The 23,017-nt window shown below is 43.8% G+C and overlaps 1 protein-coding gene and 1 long non-coding RNA gene across 2 annotated transcripts; one reads left to right on the forward strand and one right to left on the reverse strand.

Annotated features, from left to right (window-relative positions):
- The first annotated feature begins 364 nt into the window (after nt 1-364).
- On the forward strand, nt 365-17,846 carry LOC311511075. The gene is made up of 3 exons (XR_014709197.1): nt 365-488; nt 14,851-14,974; nt 16,495-17,846. It is a non-coding gene; the product is annotated as an uncharacterized lncRNA (long non-coding RNA).
- Nucleotides 6,905-18,340, reverse strand: RPS10 (ribosomal protein S10). The gene is made up of 6 exons (XM_084611377.1): nt 18,201-18,340; nt 16,256-16,405; nt 15,538-15,709; nt 8,697-8,774; nt 8,192-8,247; nt 6,905-6,994 (listed from the first exon to the last, which is right to left on the reverse strand). The coding sequence occupies exons 2-6, from the start codon at nt 16,403-16,405 to the stop codon at nt 6,953-6,955; spliced, it is 498 nt and encodes a 165-aa protein (XP_084467503.1). The 5' UTR covers nt 18,201-18,340; the 3' UTR covers nt 6,905-6,952.
- Between the last annotated feature and the right edge of the window lie 4,677 nt (nt 18,341-23,017).

Genomic DNA, 23,017 nt, shown 5'->3' on the forward strand with positions numbered 1-23,017 from the left:
AGCAAGGCCTGGGCTCCAAGAGGCCCAGTGGGGAATAAGGGGGGCGCGGCGGCCCTGACCGGGGGGGGTGGGGGGGGAGGAAGCCGCCGGTCTCCAGCAGCGGGGACTGAGGGGACCCGCCTCCCAGGAGAGTCTCTCACACGCCGGGAGCCTCCGCTACGCGCTGCTGACGCTGCCGCCTTTCGCCCGCCTCAGCCCCCACGCCAGCCCCGCCGCCGCCGCCAGCTCTCCGGCCGCCGCCGACGACGACCGCGACGCCATCTTGGGGCACGCTACGCAACCGGCGTACAGGCAGCGGGCGGGGGCGGCTGATGCGGCGGCAACGGCCGCTGCGCAACCGGCGTGAAGACTCGCCCCTCCGCTTCCAGAGCCAGCACGAGCTCTACGCCAGGCACGCGGGCTAGATCCACGCCGGGAATAGGGGTGGCCTTACGCAGTTTGCGGGCACGGTGGGGGTCGGCAGTCCGCTACTTACGCCAGTTGTGCAGGTAGGAAGGGCAAGCAAACGCTGGCCGCTTGGCGTAACTTTTTGGCCATGGCTGGCGGCGGTTTTACGCAAAACACCTGGCTTACCCAGAAAGAATACCGGTCTTGTAGAGAGAGCGCTACGCTTGTAGCGTAGCGCTGCGATAGTTCCATTGTAGCAGCCCTGAGCACTTGGAATGGGAGGGACAAAGGTGGCTTCAGCCAGCTGGGCTGGGGGAGGGGAACAGGACCTGGGGGGGGACACTCCTCTGGGGGAGACCCTGCTCCTGCCTGTTAGGTACAGGCAGTGCTAGTCCTTTGGGGGCCTGAACCAGAAATATCCCCCCCCCCCCCCGCAAACAGCATATGCTAAAACTGCCCACTTGCTTAGTCTGCTTATGCCCAGCACTGGCTCTGCTACTAGGTGGCTGCTGTTTGCTTGGGAAATTAAGAGGGAGGCAGCTGCTCGCAAGGCCCCTGTGCCTCGTTTGTTGGGGTGTAGGAATAAAAAAGGGGGGGAACAACCTGCTTTCAAGGGGGGAGGAAGAAGAACTAGCCCTAGCTCATGGGGTGTAGGAATAAAAAGGGGGGGAAGAACCTGCTTTCAAGGGGGGAGGAAGAAGAACTAGCCCTAGCTCATAGGCCAAGAAAGGTGTCTAGTAACTCAAAAGGCAGCTGGGTTCCTGGTACGTACATTGCTGCTTTCCATCTAGGAGCTCAAAGTACTGCACCCAGAACTTAATGAATTACAGGTGGAGCATAGGCGAGCCACTATACAATGGGGTTGGTTGCATATGTAGTTAGATATTTATAGCACACCAATCACTACTGAAACACGTGCCTCCTACCTGCAGCTCCCAGAAAGGCTTCCCTGGCAACATCTGCATTAGGTGCCCTGTGCAACTTACAGGGGGTGGTTTTGACCTATTACAAGTTAAGTCTTAAGTACTAGGCCTAACTTGTGGTAGAAAAATGCCCCCCATCTTAAAGACCAAATCCCAATTTTGGGACTACCACACCAGCTGCCCTTCTCTAGGGCAAAACAGATCACAAAGCCGAGCATGAAGTACATGACAGCTGCGCAGGGACAAAAGTATTCTTAGTGAAGGAGAGCCAGTAACAGAACAAAGTTCCTGATCTTAAGAGAATCCAGAGTCCAACCACCTTGGAAAGCTGAAAAACCTCCCTCCGAAAAAAACAAACAAACCCAAACCTTTCCAGCATGAGAACGATACTTAGAAGACTAGGTGGGTGAGATAATATCTTGGGACCCACAGCCTATAACTACACTGCATAACTCAGAGCACTGACACACCCATTTAGCAAATTAACCCCTACTTACAAAACAAATATGGGAGGGGCAGGGAAAAGAAGGAATTAAAGAAATCTGAAAAGTTCCCAAGACTCCATGAAGTCGACTAAGGATTTTGATATTGATTTTACATGGAAAACAGCCAGTTACTGTGCGGATGGGTGGCAGCATAAATCCCTAAAATAGATCATGGACAGTAGGTGCAGCTAAATGTATGCTGAAGATGGTTTGAGTATAAGGACAAAACATTTCAGTAACATTGGTTAAAATAGAGGCAATTTTTCTGCTGTAGAGAACATCTCTCTCACTACTTCAGTAATAACTGAACTACACTTAACTGGAAGTAAAGGAGTTCATGCTAGCAGGGCCCCTGCTTTGAACAAGTGGGTCCTGCTAACAAGACACTTTCAGCAGAAAGTCCTTCTCTCTGGTCTGGCTGATGCTTTTGCTCAACTCCCATTGCAAAGCAGGAATTTGACAACTTTCAGGGTAGATTACAAGGCTCATCTGTTTACTGACAGTGGTGGAGGAGGGGTGAGGAAAAACAGCACTAGTATAACTCGTTTTTAAGAATTATTAGTGTTACAAAAATATTTTGGTATGTATTTTTTAATTTGTTTTTCCATGGGCAAAGCCTAGGCTAGGTTTAACAGAATAAAGAGTACTTTATTTCTGAACAGGTTGTTTTCTATCATCTAATTCATTTGTATGTCCTTTGACTATAAAGCTAAATTGGAAATAGGAAATATATTCACAGAATATCAGGGTTGGAAGGGACCTCAGGAGATCATCTAGTCCAATCCCCTGCTCAAAGCAGGACCAGTCCCCACTTTTTGTTCCAGATCAACTTAACAGCCCCCTCAAGGATTGAACTCACAACCCTGGGTTTAGCAGGCCAATGCTCAAACCACTGAGCTATCCCGGTGCAGTTCACTGTTTGCATGCTATTATGTTTCTCACAATTCTGTCAATTGCTTTACAAACATGAAACACTCAGTTAACTGATTATGAAAATTAACACCTTTGTACTTTTAACACCTTATTGTATTTTTACTGGAATAGGGCCTAGGGCTGCTGCAACAGTTCATCAGGACCCCATTGTGGTAGGTGCTAACTATAAAGAGTTCCTGTCCCACAATATTTACAATCTTAGAAAAAGATAAACATTTACACTTTTGAAGGTGGGATCCCCTCATTTGAAAGCTTCCCTGGCTAACTTTATCAGCATGAGTTGATAGTGTATAGGAAGCTAGCACAGACAGCAGTAAGACAGGGTTGATGTGTTCTCATGAGCTGTTTTACTGAGACAACAGAATGCTAGAGCACAAGTTAGAATTTCCTATTGTCTTTATGTCCTCATGTATTGCATTTCTGTAGTCTAGACAGAAAGTGACAAAGGTGTGTACGAGTAGGGGCAGGTCATGGTCTGCTAGGATAGGATGGAGGCTCCCAGCCAACAGGAGAGGAGAGGACAGAACAGGGGTAGGCAAGCTATGGCATGCGAGCTGATTTTCAGTGGCACTCAACATATAACTGCAATAATCGTTTAGTTATATATTATAGACTTATAGAAAGACCTTCTAAAAACGTTAAAGTATTACTGGCACGTGAAACCTTACATTACAGTGAATAAATGAAGACTCAGCACACCACTTCTGAAAGGTTGCTGACCCCTGTGATAGAAAGCATTACTTGTGCCACTTGAGAGTTTAGGGTCCCTGAGAAACCTAGAAGTCTTCTACTAACCTCCAATTGACCGATTGTAGGTATTTGCCTGTAACTGCAACAACAGGTTTGTCATAGTACAGAAAAATTACACAGTACAGGAAAGCTCCAGATGGATTGGTGGCTTAGGGCAGGAGAGAGGTCCCCCAAGGATAGATTTGGGGAGGGTTGAACAAACCACCTGCACGGCAACAGCTCCTGTACCTCTCCTCTATCATGACAACTTGTACTAAGTTTTGTGACAGCGCTGAGTTGTTTTAAACTGTCACAACAAATCAATGCCCCCACTAGAGCCGGAGGAGGCTGAAATATTACAGCCCCCTTGCAAAGAGCTTTCCTATGCCCACCCCACCCTACTCTTAGTCAGATGCAGCTCGAGCCAGCTTGTAGCTCTCCATCAATAAACCTCTCATCCAAACACTAGATGGAAATCTCAATGACAAGTCTATTGAGCTCCTCCAAGGTCCCAAGGTGGAATTTAAGACTATCACTATCAGGAGGAAGACTGATAAGAAGGTTATTAGCACAGCACCAGGAAGTTCATTTTAATTGTCAGGGTGTTGAATCACTTCTTTCTAGTGCCTGTACTTCAAGGTCAGCCATCACTAGAGCATTCTGTTTATCAGTATTATTTTAGTATTTTTAGTGTTCATATTTAGTGTTTTTGTTTTAGTGCGATATTCATAAGCACTGGGATTTTGTACACGGGGAAATCTCAAAGTGACACTGCTCAGAGCTTAGATTAGAACAGTGGTTCTCAAACTGTGGGTCACGACCCTGTTATATCAGGGTAGCTAGGACCAGCGTTAAGACTTGCTGGGGTATAGGGCTACGCCCTCTGGCTCCAGGTTCAGCCTCACTTAAGGTCATGTAGCAATTTTTGTTGTCAGCAGGGGGTCACAGTGCAATGAAGTTTGAATCCCTTGAAAGGGGTTCAAGTGCAATTAAGTCTGTCACATGCAGCTAATGAAACAAGACCAAAGCTAGCTCTGAAAAGCTAGTGCATCTCTGATTAACTGCAGCCCAGACTAATGCTCAAGTTACCATTTGTGAAGTTACATTCCAGACATCAGCATCTCACAAGTAGTGGTACATTTAGATGAAGCAGAGAACACATTAGGTGAATAGGCCAGAAAAAATTGATCAGACTCAGTTAAATAAGCATATGCACCTATCTAGCTAGCTAGTCTACAGTTAGAGAGAATGAGGTATCACAAAATAAAATGGGCATAGCATAGAGAGTTGATAAGATTCAGCAGCTGTTGACAGACTATCCCTTTGGATGGTACATGGCATGATTTTAATACACACTAAAAGAGGCAGACAATAACTATGCCTGTTACTGACTTAGAAGAGAAAACAAGCAGGACAATCATGTTAAACTACAGTAGTTACATAGCATCAGTAATCAATCCAGAAATATTAACTCATTGTTATTTATTATGCAACACCATGATTGGCTAGAAACAAGGAAAGATCAAATGCAACTATAATGACTGGAAATGTTTGTTTGCTAGGCAGGTATCTAGGCGATAAAGTGTATCATTAGATCCAGGGGTTAGGGAATCCATACTTTGCCATAATTTAATAGAAGTAACTTGGCTATATTGTGGTCTACAAACTTCAGTTAATGCAGCTGAAACTCTTGATTTAAAAAAAAAAAAATCAATAAAAAATGGATATGGCTGCATTTGAATTAACTTTCCACAGGTGAAAATGACCACCTGCTATGACACTGATACTCTGTAGTTTTAGAAAATTCACCCTCATCTCTAAAAATACCTTCTTCACTGGGGTGTTTGTGGTGATTAATTTCTTAGCATCTAACTTCTGCAGTGTTAAGTTATAATATACTGTCAAAGCCATTCAGGTTAGCATTCTATTACACTATGTGACTATATCATATAAATTTGCATTAGGATGACATCTACTGATGTGACAGAGTATTGCATACAGGCCTAGCTCCAACTATCCAACAATCTATTTATCCAAATCATCAGACTCAGTCTTTTCAAGGAAACTCTTGAAGTGTTCTTGAGCTAAGACAGGTAAACTCTGCTAAAATACAGGAACTTTGGTTTCCGCCCCACTCCCCACTGTTCAACTGTGTGTATGAGCGTAACATAGCCACACTTTACAATTGTTTGATTTACCTGCAGGTAGCAGCTCATGAATTTGTTGATGGCTCCAGTCAGTTAATCAGGTCCTTGATTTGCTCAGCACCTGAAAAACTTGCCCTTCATAACTGTGGTGTTTGCAACACAAAATTATGCAGCACATTGGAAGTTAAATTTACTTCCCCAATATTCTAAACAAGAAATACTGTAGTGATTGTGGGGTCATTCATATCTGCTTTAATAAAAGCCTCTACCCGAGAAAGATTTTTCAGTTTGCAGCACAAGACTGTCACAGAATCCAGACCTCTTGCTACAGAATCTAGTTTATACTTGCCAGAGTACACAAAGATAGCCAGGCAGCCAATTCAGATCAAACTAAAAACAGACATGAAATAATTAAGGGAACAGATCCTGTGTGCATAAGCAAAATTGCCTTGGAGAAATGGTTGCTTGTCCCCTATATCTGGCACAAAAGTAAGACAACTCAATTTTTTGCTAAGCAACATCAGAGGCCAGAGACCATCCTGTTTTACTGTAAATGATTACCTACACACTAGGATCTGAAACAGTGAAGAGTGCATTGACTTTGAAAACTTTGTACTTTAGGGAGCAGCTATGGATATCCCATACTGTATTGTCCTGATGGAGAATTTCCCACAAGTATTGCAAACCATGCCAAACTGGCACAGAGTGCTTGCCGCTGGGGCAAAAGAGTATCAACAATCATGAAGGGCTGGGTCCTCTAACCTTTTTAATGTAGTTACTTCAGTCTCACACCACATGAATCTTCCTAGACTCAGTGCATTTTAGCAGCTTCAACTTCACATTACCCATAATGCAAGATCAAGTTCTATAGGTGAGCCAAACCTCCAAGTTGCCTTATTAAGAGGGAGGCCCCATATTACCAGAAACCTACGATGGGTGCCCCCTTACTGAAAGCATAAAGGGTACCAGTGGTACTTCCAAGCGGCCGTGGAACCCAAAAGCCCATGTTCTCCTCCAGAAAGAACCATCAACCTCACTACCAAATCCTGCGGCAGCAATCACCTCTCCTATCACTGCTGCGAAGTCAGACTGATTTCCTAGGACCTAGTCTACTCCTCATAACCACTTTATAATCAGGTTTCAGAGTGGTAGCCGTGTTAGTCTGTATCAGATTTCTAATCAGGATTATCTTCAACTCTGTTGTAGCAGGAGCCAGAAGGCTTAGTGGTATAAATTGTTGCTTTGCTTTTCTCTGATATTAGCTTCCACACATTCAAATGATACAAGGAAGCAAGCACAATGAGATTTTCACCTATTTTATTATACACAAAAACATGACCAGAGAATTCTACTGAGGAGGCTGACCACGTCCACGACCGAATCCACCTCTCTGCAAAAACAAAAACAAAAAACCAAAACACACAGGATTAGAAGTTTGGGCACATCAGCAACTGAAAGTAGCACATAGCTACCAAACCAAATATTAAGTACATCCTAAATATACTAAATCATTGTTTCCCCTGATGTGGAATTCTGTACTGAATCATAAGAAGAACCATTCATTTTGCCTGCCTTTACTGATCAAGTTCAGAGAATGAAGACTTAAGGACTAATATCTGAAGTTAGTTACCATGTGTACTGAGAGCAAGGTGGAACTCTTGCTTGTCAAAACACAGCTCCTGGCTTTATAATCTATGGTGTGGGCCAAGCCCTGCTGACTTGGAATATGACAGCCTAGGAATTCAACCCACCTCTGTCAGTTTTGTACAGTGCTTTTCAACATGCAGCCCATGCAACATCCTCAGGGCTGTACAGGTAGCGTATATATTGTGTGGATGCGGCCCACAATGGTAAATAGGTTGAGAAACACTGATGTATTACGTCCAAGCTAGTCTGCTCAAACTAATGCTCTGTTAAAGTGTGAAGCAACCCCTTTCATCAGGAGCTCTCACAGCGCTTCACAAATATTAAGCCTCCATCTCACTTCTGAGATGAAGTAAGGGATATAGCGGTTGATGTGCCAATAAAATTTAGCAGCACCTCAAATGAGAGGCGTTATGTGCATTACCGTACACCTTCAAATTTAAAACAGATGGGGAGGATAACATATCAAGTTGAAAACAGAAGGAAAATTTGGAATTTGTCATGTTAATTGTAACTTGAGTAATGTGGGCAGATCACCAAGGCTACTGCTTGTCTAAAAAGGGTGCCACAGAAGAATTAATCTCAGATGATCATGGCCTCTGTAGTTTTCTTTCACCTGAAAGATTAAACAGATACGCTGGGGGTTCTCTACCCAGTACTGATCAATATTATCAATATCACCTCAGAAGACTTTCAAGGAACACATGTGCTGCCTAATATGACAGTTGTCTAGGTGGTGTAACTGCAGGCTCAAAAGGAGCTCCATCTATAGGTAGTACCTTATACAGTTCCAGCAGCAACTGCCGGCTGCTTAAGGGGGTGAATAAATGATGACTGCATTGTGAAAATACACCATCTCTTCTAGGGACAGCTTTAGTTAAAGCTTTCTTAAAGCATTAACATAGGGAACAAAAAACCCCATCTCTCAAATGCAGATACTTACAAACTGGAATTCAGTAGCTGCTCCAGCACCAGCCTCAGCCTTTTTGTCAGCACCAACTGGGAAGAGAGAAAGAGCTATTCTAGAAAACTACAAAGCAGAGAGAATCCATTGCCTGGGCTTTGACGACAAACTCTTATTTAGGATATACTGTCTTTAGCAGTATCAAATATTTAAACCCTTGGGATGTGCACACCACAAGCTACAGATAACTTCCACAATGCTATCTTTTTTTTACTGCAATTGCAAATTATGGCAATAGGAAACATCATGCCACATGGGAGAAAATCCAGCTTGACATGCAAGCGTAACTGCAGTACAGTGGGAGCGTACTGATAAACAGACCCTAGAATCAGCAGGGAAGTGGAGGCTTGAGACCTCAGACATTCATCACAGAAGTTAGCATGTTGTACATCTAAACGTTGAAGACGCTTCTACAGAAATGTAAACTGCACAAATGACAAGCTCAGTTTGGTTAAGTCATACTTGCACTAGATAGGACACTTACGTGGAGCGGTACTGCGTCTGTAGGTATCTCTGTCAGCCTCTCCCCGAGTAAGACGAGCAGGGCGTTCACCTTCCAGACCTGCAAGTCAGAGCAGCCTTGTCAATCCAAGGAATCCAATCTAAAGAGGCCTCGATTATGCTACAAGTGTGATGGTGTGGGAAGGCTTTAATACAGGATCAAAAGGGACATATATGCTCAGGCCTTATCGGGCCACAAATGCGTGCAACTAAATTTTAAATGCAGTTCTCTATTGTGGCCACACTACTAGACAGTCTTATAGATCAGTGCCTCTCAACCTTTCTAGACTACTGTATGAAATTTAATAGTGAGAAGTGTAAGGTCATGCATTTAGGGATTAATAACAAGAATTTTAGTTATAAGCTAGGGACGCATCAACTAGAAGTAACGGAGGAGGAAAAGGACCTTGGAGTATTGGTTGATCATAGGTTGACTATGAGCTGCCAATGTGATATGGCTGTGAAAAAAGCTAATGTCGTCTTGGGATGCATCAGGAGAGGTATTTCCAGTAGGGATAAGGAGGTTTTAGTACCGTTATATAAGGCACTGGTGAGACCTCACCTGGAATACTGTGTGCAGTTCTGGTCTCCCATGTTTAAGAAGGATGAATTCAAACTGGAACAGGTACAGAGAAGGGCTACTAGGATGATCCGAGGAATGGAAAACTTGTCTTATGAAAGGAGACTCAGGGAGCTTGGCTTGTTTAGCCTAACTAAAAGAAGGTTATGGGGAGATATGATTGCTCTCTATAAATATATCAGAGGGATAAATACCAGAGAGGGAGAGGAATTATTTAAACTCAATACCAATGTGGACACAAGAACAAATGGATATAAACTGGCCACTAGGAAATTTAGATTAGAAATTAGACGAAGGTTTCTAACCATCAGAGGAGTGAAGTTTTGGAATAGCCTTCCGAGGGAAGTAGTGGGGGCAAAAGATCTATCTTGCTTTAAGATTAAACTCGATAAGTTTATGGAGGAGATGGTATGATGGGATAACATGGTTTTGGTAATTAAATATTCATGGTAAATAGGCCCAATGGCCTGTGATGGGTTTTTAGATGGGGTAAGATCCAAGTTACCCGGGAAAGAATTTTCTGTAGTATCTGGCTGATGAATCTTGCCCATATGCTCAGGGTTTAGCTGATCGCCATATTTGGGGTCGGGAAGGAATTTTCCTCCAGGGCAGATTGGAAGGCCCTGGAGGTTTTTCGCCTTCCTCTGTAGCATGGGGCACGGTTCACTTGCTGGAGGATTCTCTGCTCCTTGAGGTCTTCAAACTACAATTTGAGGACTTCAATAGCACAGATATAGGTGTGAGGTCTTTTTTAGGAGTGGTGGGTGAAATTCTGTGGCCTGCATTGTGCAGGAGGTCAGACTAGATGATCATAATGGTCCCTTCTGACCTAAATATCTATGAATCTATGAATCCCTTTCAGGAGTCTGATGTGTCTTGCATACCCCAAGTTTCACCTCCCTTAAAAATGACATGCTTACAAAATCAACAAAAATACTTCCTCATTTTTACAATTATAAAATCAAACAACTGAAATATAAATATTGTACTTACATTTTAATATACAGAGCAGTATAAATAAGTCATTGTCTGTGAGAAATGTTAGTTTGTACTGACTTTGCTGGTGCTTTTTATGTAGCCTGTTGTAAAATAAGGCACATTATCTAGATGAGTTGATGTAACCCCTGGAAGACCTTTGCGTATCCCTAGGGGTACGCATACCCCTGGTTGAGAACCACTCTTAAAGACCACATCAACAGTGTTTGAACAATACAAATCTAAACATGTCGCTGCTTGCGGGGAGCCACCCAAGGTGAGCCCCACCCAGATCCAACATCCCACACCTCCCCACACACACCCCAATCCCCTCCCACACCCAAACTCCCTCTCAGAGCCCACACCCTGCACTCCAAACCCCTAGTGGCTGTTCTTCTGCCTAAGAGCAGCAGGGACATGTTGCTGCTTCTGGGGAGCCACTCAGAGCCAGGTAGGGAGCCTGCCAGCCCCACACCAACCGGACTATAGACTGGACTGTCAATGAAGATTAGAAATGCTGATTTAATAGAGCTTTCCGATTGGTAAAGAGCCAGATAACACAGCAGGAGAGTGAATCTGTGTGGGGGTGGAGGGTGAGAAAACCTGGATTTGTGCTGGAAATGGCCCACCTGATGATCACTTTAGATAAGCTATTACCAGCTGGACAATGGGGTGGGAGGAGGTATTTTTTCATATTCTCTGTGTATATATAAAGTCTGCTGCAGTTTCCACAGCATGCATCTGATGAAGTGAGCTGTAGCTCACGAAAGCTCATGCTCAAATAAATTGGTTAGTCTCTAAGGTGCCACAAGTACTCCTTTTCTTTTTGCGAATACAGACTAACACGGCTGTTACTCTGAAACAGCTTTTACTGTATTTGCTTGCCAAGTTTCTGACCAATGCAAATACAGCTAAATTATTACCAATCCTGAATTTACAACACACTTTCAACTACGTTGTGCTGCTAGCCAGGCCAATCTGCAAAAACTAGCTTCAAATAAGTGCTAAAATTGAAGGTTATGATACAAAAAACACATCAAGGTTGCGTGTTCATTATGCCTGACAAATGCACACTTTTACCCCAAATCCCAACTGTACAGAATTCTATCCCCAGCCCCAAATATTTGATTAAGCGTGGGCAATAAAAGTATCTTATGTTTTAAATATGGGATAAATTAGTACGCCTAAGAAAAGGTGATCTAAAGTAAAAAAAGAAATTAAGCTAAATAAAAGGTGGGCAGATGTTTCCAGGGAAGGAAGCAAGAGGCAGAGCTCAAATAGAAGCCTGATGGACTTGCCAGCCTTTTAAACTTCGGGAAAACCCTACTGTAAATCCTTAAAGACGAAGGTCTCCAATACCAGTGGCTCTCAGTCTTTCCAGATTACTGGAGTCTGATTTGTCTTGCGTACCCCCACGTTTCACCTCACTTAAAAACTACTTGCTTACAAAATCAGACAAAAATACAAAAGTGCCACAGCGCACTATCACTGAAAAATTGCTTTCTTGCTCATTTTAACCCTGTAATTATGAAACAGATCAACTGGAACGTAAATATTGCATCTAAACTGAAATGTATGGTATATAGAGCAGTATAAACAAGTCACGGTGTGTATGACATTTTAGTTTGTACTGACTTTGCTAGTGCTTTTTATGTAGCCTGTTGTAAAACTAGGCAAATATCTAGATGAGTTAATGTACTTCCTAGAAGACCTCTGTGTATCCCTGGTTGAGAACCACTGTCCTACACCACCAAGCACCAAAGCTTTACTGTTCTGCCAGTAAAATCCTGAGTAAGGGCTGGTGGTTGGATGGCTCACCACAAACTGACGTGCAGTTTCAAGCATGTTGAGAAATGCACAGCTCCCTGATTGATCCTTTCTGGAGAAAGGAAATTGCCTACCTATTAGAATTCATGGAAAACTAGTGCTCCTGTTTAGGTGAAGGGAAAAGTCACACAGTTTTCAAAATGCTTCTACCACAGGGAGGTATCATAGTGATACCATAGGGCACAGCCTCTGAACCGGCCTTCTGCTACATCCACTTCTCTGAGCAAAGAGGGCTATGCTTTGGGTAGTTATGTTCTATAGGAAGCCATGGACACTATGGCACTGTATCCTGGCCTCTCTCTACCCTGAAGCTTGCAATCAAACACTATGACACACCTAACATGGTTACAAACACTTAAGAGACTGTGGTATCAAATTCACAACAGTACTCTAGAGCACAATTAGCACACTTTAAAATACCATTTGCCTTGAACAGAGAAAGCATGTTGTATCCTAGGGGTTCTCAAACTGGGGGTCAGGACCCCTTATTACATGGGGGGTTGCGAGCTGTCAGTCTCCACCCCAAACCCTGCTTTGCATCCAGCATTTATAATGGTGTTATAAATTTAAAAAAACGTTTTTTTAAATTTATAAGGGGTGGGGGTCGCACTCAGGCTCTCTGTGTGAAAGGGGTCACCAGTACAAAAGTTTGAGAACCACTGTTATAACCACACTAGCTATTACAACTGGACAATAAGTATAGCTCTATGAGTGTTGTAAACACCATTAAGTTGTGGAGCAGTTAGGGCTTAACACTTCTGCACTATACACACTGAGATAAATATGGCAATAGCCAATTTACCTTCACTAGAGGAACTCAAAAGCAAATTTTAACCTGCAAGTTTCACACATACTTGTGTAAATCACAGCATTTCACAGGAAGGACAACAGACAAAACTTGGGACCTTAGGCTGTGTCTCCACTACACAGCTTTTAGTGCCACAGCCATGCCTCTAAAGGTCACACAGTATAGCTACTGGTTGTCAGCTCTCCTGGCGACAACTCGCTGTTCACACTGGCACTTGTCATGGCAAAACTTTTGTCTTTTGGGGACAGGGGGGTGTTAAACACCCCTGAAAGACAAAAGTTGTGTCGTTCAATTGCCAGTGTAGACATAGCCATAGAAACACAGCAATAAGTGGAATTAAACACACACACATTTAAACCCTGTCAATATTGGTCGAAGGCATCTTCCAAGCAAGAATTTAAACTGTTTGCTCAAAAGACACTACAGTTTCTCTGGCTAACATAGAAAGGTCTTAAAGTGTTACAGGTACAAGCCCACACACATTTTGGGCTAAGCATGTGGCTCAGCAGTAGTTAAGAGAGCTACAATGCAACTTAAAATCAGTGAGGCACTTTACACACTGTACTGGAAAGATCATTCTCCCAGCTCAAGAATAAATCTGTACCTCTAAGTGGTAGGGATGAGAGTATTCCTGCTTGAGGGCAGATTACACTTACTGCACATGAGTGGCAGACCCTCTGTACAAAAGTCCAACTTTCTCCCACCTCAAGGGAGAGCCAAAATTTTGAGTCACTACAGCAGACCTTGCAATATCAAGTTTTGCAGTAGTTTTTCCTCCTCCATCCAGTATCTATTCTCGAGTTTATGGCCACACCCAGATACCGAGTTGGGCCTTCAGAAGTTCAGCTGATTTTGCAGCAACAAGTCAAGGTACATCATCAAACTGAAATACAGTCAACCTAAAATAAAAGTGTATTTCAGGAAATACATCTGCCCCCTGTTCCCTGGGTAACTTGTCATTGTAAAAGCACGCTTTTCTATATTTTAATGTTTCTTCCCGTTGCCATGTGACATAAATGAATAGAGGAAACTGACTCGACAGAGAAAATAGCAAGGAAGTCAGAGTGCTTCCAAAGGCACAAAGGAAACAAGTCAAAGAAAGATAAATTATTTACTTTCAGTTTTTGTAATTTCAGTGTTACAAACACCTAAAGCATATTCATATAAACTGAGGGGGGTGTCAGAGTTTAAGGCCAGTAAAGGCTACTAGATCATCCAGTCAAACCTCCTGTTGGTGGCCTGTCATACACCACCCAGCACCCACACACTAACCCACCAACCAAAATCAGACTCAAGTGTCCTTTAACACAGTGGCAGAGATGCGGCAGTGCCGATTTGGCCACAGCTGTCTAAGACTAACTTATGCTTTATCTTTACTATAGCACCTTTTTGCCACAGAGAATCCCAAACATTTTTGCAAGCCATTCATACAGCTCCACTGAAACACTGCTACCTAATAAGGTGAGGTGGCAGGCCATCAGCCAGTGTGCAGCACATTGCATAACAGGTGAAATTTTAAATCAACCCTGGTTTTGTTCTTCATGTGCTATATTAGCCATCGTAAAATAAGCCTCTTGGAAGTACATGTATTGACTAGATTTCAGTGGTCCGTAGGAACCACTAATATATTTTGTATTTATGTACTGTCTTTGAAAATACACATTTACTCTATACTCACTGATTGCTCCTGTCTATCTAAAATATTCATTTTGCAAGTACATCCCTATCTAGAAGGATACTTTTAGCTGTGAAACAAGAATCAAAGTGATACTAAACAGCTTACCCAAATATGCAACGTGAATTTGTTGGGAAAGTCATAAAAGCTACAAGACAAGTTTTGCACATTGCCTGAAACTCAGATGCACTGAGTTTTAGGGTTTGCAATGAAACAGACGAGGCCAGAAGGGACTTTGGTGATCATCTAGTCTAACTTTCTGTTTAACACAGGCCACAAGACTTCCTTGAGTTAATTCCTGGTTGAACTAGAGCGGCATTGTTGTTTTTTTAAGAAAAACATGCTGTCTGGATTTAAAAGTTACTACTGATGAAGAATCCAAAAAGACAACTCTTGGTAAGTTGTTCCAATGTAAGTTACTCTGTTAAAAAGTTGCATCTTTCTTTAGTGTGACGTGGTCTAGTTTCAACCTCCAACCATTAGATTCCAACATTAGACCTCTGTCTGCCAAACTCAGTCAAATTTCTGTTCTCCATCTAAGTACTTCTAAACTAGTCAAGTCACTCTGTAATAACCTTTGTTAAGATAAACAGACTGAGTTCCTTGAATCTTTCACCATAAGACAAGTTTTCTAATCTTATTCTTGTGGCTCCTCTCTGAACCCTCTCAAATGTTTCAACTTCCTTTTAATCTGTGCACCCCAGAACTGGACATAATATCAAGTACCAGTCACACCAGTATCAAATGCAGAGGTAACAGAACCTCCCTACTCGACTTTTTCCTTTATATAGCCAAAGATTGCATTTGCCCTTTTGGCCATGGCACTGGAAGCTCACATTTTTATCCACCATGCCCACACAGCTCAGCAACCTCAACTTTAATTTATACCATTCTTCCGCACACCCCGTATCACCCATCCAAGAATCACATGGCAGTTGCTTTTATTAACTAGTGCTCACCTTTGGGCCGCGGTCTGCCAGTCTCAGGGCGGCTACGGCGCAGGGTGGCAGGCACAATCTCAGGGGGTAGATGAAGATAATCACGCAAATACTGGATACCCTCGTTGGTCAGATACCAGTAAAAGTGCCTCCAGGCAAACTGCTCCTTCACATAGCCACGCGATTTCAGTGACTAAGGAGAGAAATTCTGGTTCAGCTTTTTGCAGGTGGATTATTACATGAGCATTTGATTGTGACCATCTAACATCTTTAAATACTACCAGCCAGAACACTGGTAGTTTATTGGGGATGAGTGGAGGACTGACGACTAGACATTCAGTAGCTCAGAAGTACATGTGAAGGTACAGAAAGATGCAGTATCTTCAACATACTAACTATTCACATTCCACAAGACTAATAATTCAAGGGTCATTATGCAAAACTGAACTAAAAATGATGCTAAAATCATAGGTTCAGAGACAGGATTATGAATCTTATGCTACGCAATACAAAAGCTTTCTACACAGTTTGTGTATGATTGATGAAGTTAATATGAAAAAACTAGTAATCTGGAAAAAAGGCAAATTCCATTGGAGCTGCTGTTTCTCTCTCCTTAAACAAAGTTAAATAATGCCAGGATTAGTCAGGTGGTGCTCAATCCACCAGCTTCATAAGGTCCCAAAACATAAAAAAGCTGTTTTTAACAGCCCAGGTAGATCCATAAATTAATCTGTCACACCTGCATGGCTTTCATGACATGGAGGTTGGGCACATTCTTGTCTGCCAGCTCTGGGTGTTTAGGCATGTGAACATCTTTCTTGGCCACCATCACTCCCTCTTTAAAAAGGAGTTCGTAGATGGCAATCCGGTTCTTCTTGGGCATCAACATCTGGACAGGGAAATCAATAGTTAGTAGACTAGCAGTAATACATTAGTGTGTTGCCAGATCTAATAACTGGATCTATGTTTTATTTTAAGCCACCTGATTCCACGCTGGACCTGCAGTGACTCACTGAACAAAGCACCACCACCTTTAACCATGTTAGAAATTATGGGAATCCTTACTACACCTTAACTGGGAAGATATATACAAGTTTGCTACAGGCTAGAAGATCACGTAGTTCAGCTGCTCAGAAGCCCATGTTATGATCCACCAGGAAGAGCAAGCAGAGTAACCTTTTTGATAACTGTTGTTTTTGTAGTGTAGGTGGACTGTAAAAGAGCATCACTGCAAGTATGCATTTAGCGGTCTCCAGAGTCTTTTTCTATTGCATTTAATTCAATTATCCCAATAAAAGCTAGACAATTCCTTCTCACACTGAAGCCAGCCAAGGGAAGCAGGGAGGAGAGTAGTCTTCGTTTTAATTCTTAACAGTAGCAATTTTAAACTGTACTTTGCAACCACGCTTAGGCAAACATCTGCTACAGTCCTCATCAGGTAGTGCAGAAGGCAACAGCAAGACCAAGGACAGTAACGTGTGCAGTGGAATGACGCTTAGTAATGTTTGTACAATAGGCATCCTACATGCTGGACACCTAACAGAACTCCCAATCGCAATGTCTATAATCCACACTATCTAGTTATGTGGAATAACTTTCAAAGATTAGGAACCCCTTGATGCTTCACTTCCAAACAGATAGATGGGGAAGAAAATCCAATAAAGTGTGTGTTATCTGGTTAGCACCCAATACTTAATGAGTACTTTAACTGTGAAATGCCTGATACTTAAGTGCTTTAAATGTACAGAACTAGAGCATCATAATGAACAGCACCAACATACTGTGCCAAAGGCCTGCTGAAATAAAAAGGTACTTAAAAACCAATCTGAAAAGGTATTTTCCTATGGTAGTCACACACTTATGGCGGCCCAGAAAACAGTAACTGCCCACCACTGCACACAGTGACCCAAAAACAACAAACCAACCATTTTGGCTTGGGTTACTTCTTTCTGATTTAAGATTTGCACAGTTGCAAAACCAAAGCTTGTAAGTGTTAACTCTTTTTAGGAAAGGAAGCACCCAACAGCAAACATCCTACGTTCACAGATCATCATCCATATAAAGAGGAAACAGGTCCCACACACATGGGGGCCACGAAGAACCCATCACTAAGCAGCAGCACGAAAACAGCTCTTCAGCACTTTGGTACGGGAGCAGCACATGGTGGTGCTCAACCTACTACCCAGTCTCAATCGAAGACTAGAGTCAAACTAGACCTTTCCATGCCCCCTCTGCAGCACAAAGAAAGCAGGACCCTCTTCCATACCAGCAGGATTAGAGGTGCCGCCACTGCCTCAGTTTACAAGGGGGTAGAAAATGGACATCGGATTTCCCAGTTTAGCCCTGACTAACCCACCCCATCCCCTCTATCCCCCACATATGGGCCGTACCAAGGGCACAACATAGCAGCTTCTCCCAGCCCCCCCCCCATACACAATCAGCCTTCCAGGCCCCAGTCTCTTCCCCTCCCCCGCCTTCTGAGGCCCAACGTCCACCCCTAGGCCGCAAGTTCCCCCGCCCAATTTGCGGCCTAGTTCCCCCCACCGCTCGGGGCCCCTCCTGGGAAATATCCCCGAGCGCGTGTGGCACAGGGTGCCCGCCCGCCGACGAGAGCCAAGCCGGGGCCCCCAGCCGCAGGATGGCGGCGATGTGAGGGAGATGAAGCGACTGGAGCCCGGACTTACCGTGCCGCTAGCAGTAAGCCCGAGAGCTGGAAAGGAAAGAGCATGCGCAGGGCGGCGTCTTCCGGCCTGACGCGCAGGACCCCACGCAGCTGCGGCACAAGCGACTAATCGAGTGCCGGGAAGAAATCGCGTTAGGACCCCTCTCCCAGAGCAAAGCACGTGGTGACCGTGCAAGCGCCTGCGTGGAAGTGCCACTTATGTACTTGCGGCCAGTTTTTTGGGGCGGGGGGTTTAAGTGGCTTTTGATGTTGGGTGCTTCTTTTTTTTTTTTTTTTTTTTTAAATGTGCCTAGTTTAAGAGAACAAGGTCCTGATTTCCAGAGCTGTTGCTCCATTGAATTCAAGGAGAATTCAGCCCCTCTGACAGTCTAGCCAAGTCTGTACTTCACGCTGGGCACCCAAATCCAGAGACCCATTAGGCCAGATTGAATTAAGAACGACATCGGTCCCCCCAGCAAAATGACCCACCCTGCTACTCTCAGATCCCGTCCATGGTAGCAAAGCACTGTCATCTGGGGCATTGGAGCCCCCAATCCTCCAAGTCATCTCCCGCCCCCAATCCTGCAGCTGGACCCCTCCACCCACAAAGCCCCATTTGAAATCAGTGGAGCTCCATGCAGACACAGTGTAGCCCATCCTTGCTTATCCAGTTGCAGGATCATGGTCAGTGTTAACACAGTTGCCAGCTCTCTTCTTTGTAACCGGCCTAAGTCACAGAATCATAGAATATCAGGGTTGGAAGGGACCTCAGGAGGTCATCTAGTCCAACCCCCAGCTCAAAGCAGGACCAATCCCCACTTTTTGTTCCAGATCAACTTAACAGCCCCCTCAAGGATTGAACTCACAACCCTGGGTTTAGCAGGCCAATGCTCAAACCACTGAGCTATCCCTTGCTCCCCCCCCCCCCCGACCCCTCTCTGATCCTCTCGTCGAGTCAACAGAAATTCCTGAGATTTCGGGTATGGCGCTATGGGGACTATAGCAGCATAGCTATGTTGCTGTAGCTATGCTGGCATAATACCGTAGTGCAGATGAAAAGGATTTTTCTATCAGTGTGTGAATGCCATCTCCCCAAGCCGTGGTAGCTAGGTCAATGGAAGCAGTCTTCTATCAACCTAGCTGCATTTACACTGCGGGTTAGGTTGACAAAGCTATGTTGGACAGAGGTGTGGATTGACCAATATAGCTATGTTGACCTAAATTTTAAAAGTATAGACCAGGCCTTTGGAGGCAAGTCTGAGCCTCTGAGAAATATCAGTGAAGGGAACATCCACTACAGGAACACAGCTACGACGCTGCAATTATGCTGCTGTAGCATCATAGCGTAGATGCGTCCTACATCAGCGGAGGGGCTTTTCCACCTCTCCAGGAGATGGTAGCTAGATTGTTGGCAGAATTCTTCCATTGGGCTAGCTGCATCTACACGAGGGGCTAGTTCAACCTAACGACAGTGCTCAGGACACAAAACTTTTCACAGCCCAGAGCAATGTAGCTATGTTGATCTAATTTTTAAGTGTAGACCAGGCCTGAATTTCAAGCCAACAGCCTGAGGTGAGGCAGATATGCTATGTCATGAAGATAACCGGGGGGCATTGGATCAGTGTTCACATTGCATCCCCCATCAGTACCTGGCTAACCTCTGGGAAGCTAATGATCCAACCTAGCAGACCAAATTCAATTAAGTCACTGAATGCCAGTCACTTGCTAGCCATCACCCCTGTCGCGGTGCCATCCTTGGCTTTCTAGTCGTCAGTCTGGCTTTTAGTTCTCCCACTAAACGTTGAGGGTTTGTTGGCATCCAAGCACAGTGAAATTAAGATAACTAATTTCTCTATATAACCCTTGTAAAGGAGCCCAGAGCCAATGGTGACTGGTGCTCTATAAATGCTCATAATAATAAACAAGAATAAGTTTTGCGATTACACAGATTAAAATCCTGGTGACCACGTACTGTATTTTAAAGGAGACACCTTCGCTGAGAAATGCTGAGTGTCTCCTCAGAGGTACTGAGCAGATGACAATCAGAACCTCAACAGATCTGGCTTTTAGCGCCCATCCTCTAACATACTTTGCCTGGTATTTCACTGAAGCATCGTACCCTGTGCACAAACATATGACTTTTTACCGTGAACAGAACAGTCAAGATACTGGCCCTTAAAAAGAAATGCTGATGCTGTCCGGTCTTCATACAGATGTGCTTTCCTTCCTTGAAACATAGATAGATGCCCTAATTTAAATTCAAATTAGAGAAGACATTTGCAAAAATCTAAGAGAAATCAACAACCAGTCAAACATTAAACAAAATATATGGGTCTTACATCATGGCCTCAACTGGTTGCTAGACACTGGATCTTACGAGCTGCTAATGGAAATGAATTCTCATCAACTTACAAAAAACTACTGAAGCATTCCACAGTAAAAGCATTAAACAACATCACTAATGGAGTGATTGCTGTAAACCAAATCACTATTGTACATTGGAGCCTTTGGACCTTTGCTATACAATATTGCAGCTTGTATACATTTACATATGAGACAAGCGGGGGACCCACCACTGAGAAAGCAGGAAAAATGATATACCTATGGGACAAGTAGAGGCAGGAAGTCTTTATTATATTCTTTTGGACATTGTTATTTCATAATACAGATAAATAAAATAAATCATTCTGCTCCCACCAGAGGGCAGAAGGTTCCTCATCCCAGTTTGCATTATCTCACAGAAATCTTAAAAATCTTGTATCAAAGAACATATTTATTTAGCTATCCACAGGTCTGCATGAAGGGGGGGGTTGTCTTTTATTATGGTAATGAATATAAGAACCACATAGAAACACTTTGGTGATTGAATCTGTGTCTTGGAGTCAGAAACCTGAGGATTAATCCAATAAGCCATTCCCTCCCATTTACAGCAGAGTCATTCCTATGCATTATTGTCACTCATGAAAGTCTCTTCACAGAGTACAGTCTCTGGTCTTGATCCTGCAGCATGCTCTTTGTGGGCTGCCTGCATGGAGCTCCTGGCAAGATCAGGGCTTGTGTGGTGAACGACTAATAAACCAAACTCCAAGCCAATAACTTGGGTGCAAAAATAAATAAATACACAGTCCACCACTATTAAATTAATTTTGAAGTTTCACAGGTCCACTGGTTTCAAGATGGAGCCTTGCACAGAGGGGCTTGTAGTCTCCATAGGCTGCGTCACTGCATGGAAGATGAGGACAGATGCAGTCAGATTCTTTTTTGGCTACTTATGTCTGTCAGATTGTCTTTCATGTGCTCCTGGCCCATTACTTCTCTGTGGTCCCTCACTTGGGAAAAATTGGGAGCCACCACTGAAATGGAATCATGAGAGGAACAGAAATAAATAAATAAAGCCATCAAGCTGACCCTGCATTGCCTCAGCACATCAAAGCAGCTGCTGCCTCCCAAGGAGGCTGCCCTTTCCAGCTGGCTGAACAAGCTGCGAGAGAGTTTGCTCTCTGCAACACAATAAAGGTCACATCGTCTTTAATACAAAAAGGCTGGGGTGAATGTAGCTCATGTTCCTATGTGGAAGAGAATACAACACATTATCTGAGACATGCAGCCCCAGGGAACTCATCCTTCTCTTTAGAGCCTCAAAATAATACCTGACACGCCAGTGCGAGAATCAGACTTTTGGTGGGAGAAGGTGTACACAGCTGTCAGATAGGAGCAGTGTAAGAGCCAGCTGCAATCATAATAAGGATTGATTGATTCTATCAGCAATCCCAAAGTGACTGTGTATATTATACCAGACCCATTTTCTCCCTAAAATCCTTCCCTAACATGTGGGTCAAGTATTTATTTAACTGCTAATATTGGGCCAAATTCACCTTTCAACGGTCATAGGATCTTCCCTGCAGACTTTGAAAAAGCAACAGAGTTGGCTTGGCCTGCCAGTGCCATTTAAATAACTAACCTTTGCGATAATAAAACAATAATTTTGTTTATAAACCATCCCCTGCTCCAAAACACTCAGGATTTTACACCAGAAATACAGCCTTTACAATTATGCATAATTAGTCCATGCCCAAAGTGTTTTCCAGCCAGATAAATTCAAAACGGTCCCTGTCCTGAAGAGCTTGCAGTCCAAGGCACCGGTCTTGAATGCTGTTCAGCATGAGCAGTCTCTTAGCCCAGTGGGGAGCCCCTACTAAAGTCAATGGGGCTCCATAGGGATGCAGGGATCTGCACACATGGACAGCTTCCAGGATAGCAGTTAATTCTAAACATAATGTAACAAGTGAGCCAGGAAGGGAGAAAGGTTGCACACACACACACACACACAATTTTTTGCACTCATCACAATGATATTGCTTTAAACCCACTTTTACTTCTTTGGGTTCATTGCATTAAATCCCACCCTTCATACCTCTAATTGGAGCCCCCCTCAGCCTCTCTTCCTGCATCCTCTCCTCTGCTCCCTTCCCTCTGCACACATGCAATAAGCTAATGGCTAACAATCTCTGCAGAAGTGCGGGGTCTCCCTTCTGAAAGTTTTCTGGAGCAACGGTTCTGTCCAGCCAATAGCACTAGAGGGCACTGCAGTTATCAGAATGAAGGGCTGGCTGCACTCACTGCGGTGAATAGGGAGGGTTCTTCACAAGGTGTCCATTCCTCTCCGCACAATTTGCTCTGCTCTTGTTTCATCCAGCAAAAACAGTTGCTTTCAGTAGGCTCAGCCCAGCAGTCCCTCTCTCTAACCAGCTGAGTCCTCCTGGTTTTTGCATCTGGTTATTTAACAGTCCCTCCAGGATGAGCAAAAGGAAGTAGGCACATGTTGTTTACCAGTGACGA

Source organism: Lepidochelys olivacea, assembly GCF_965140295.1.
Source record: "Lepidochelys olivacea isolate rLepOli2 genome assembly, chromosome: 21".
Lineage (NCBI taxonomy): Eukaryota > Metazoa > Chordata > Testudines > Cheloniidae > Lepidochelys > Lepidochelys olivacea.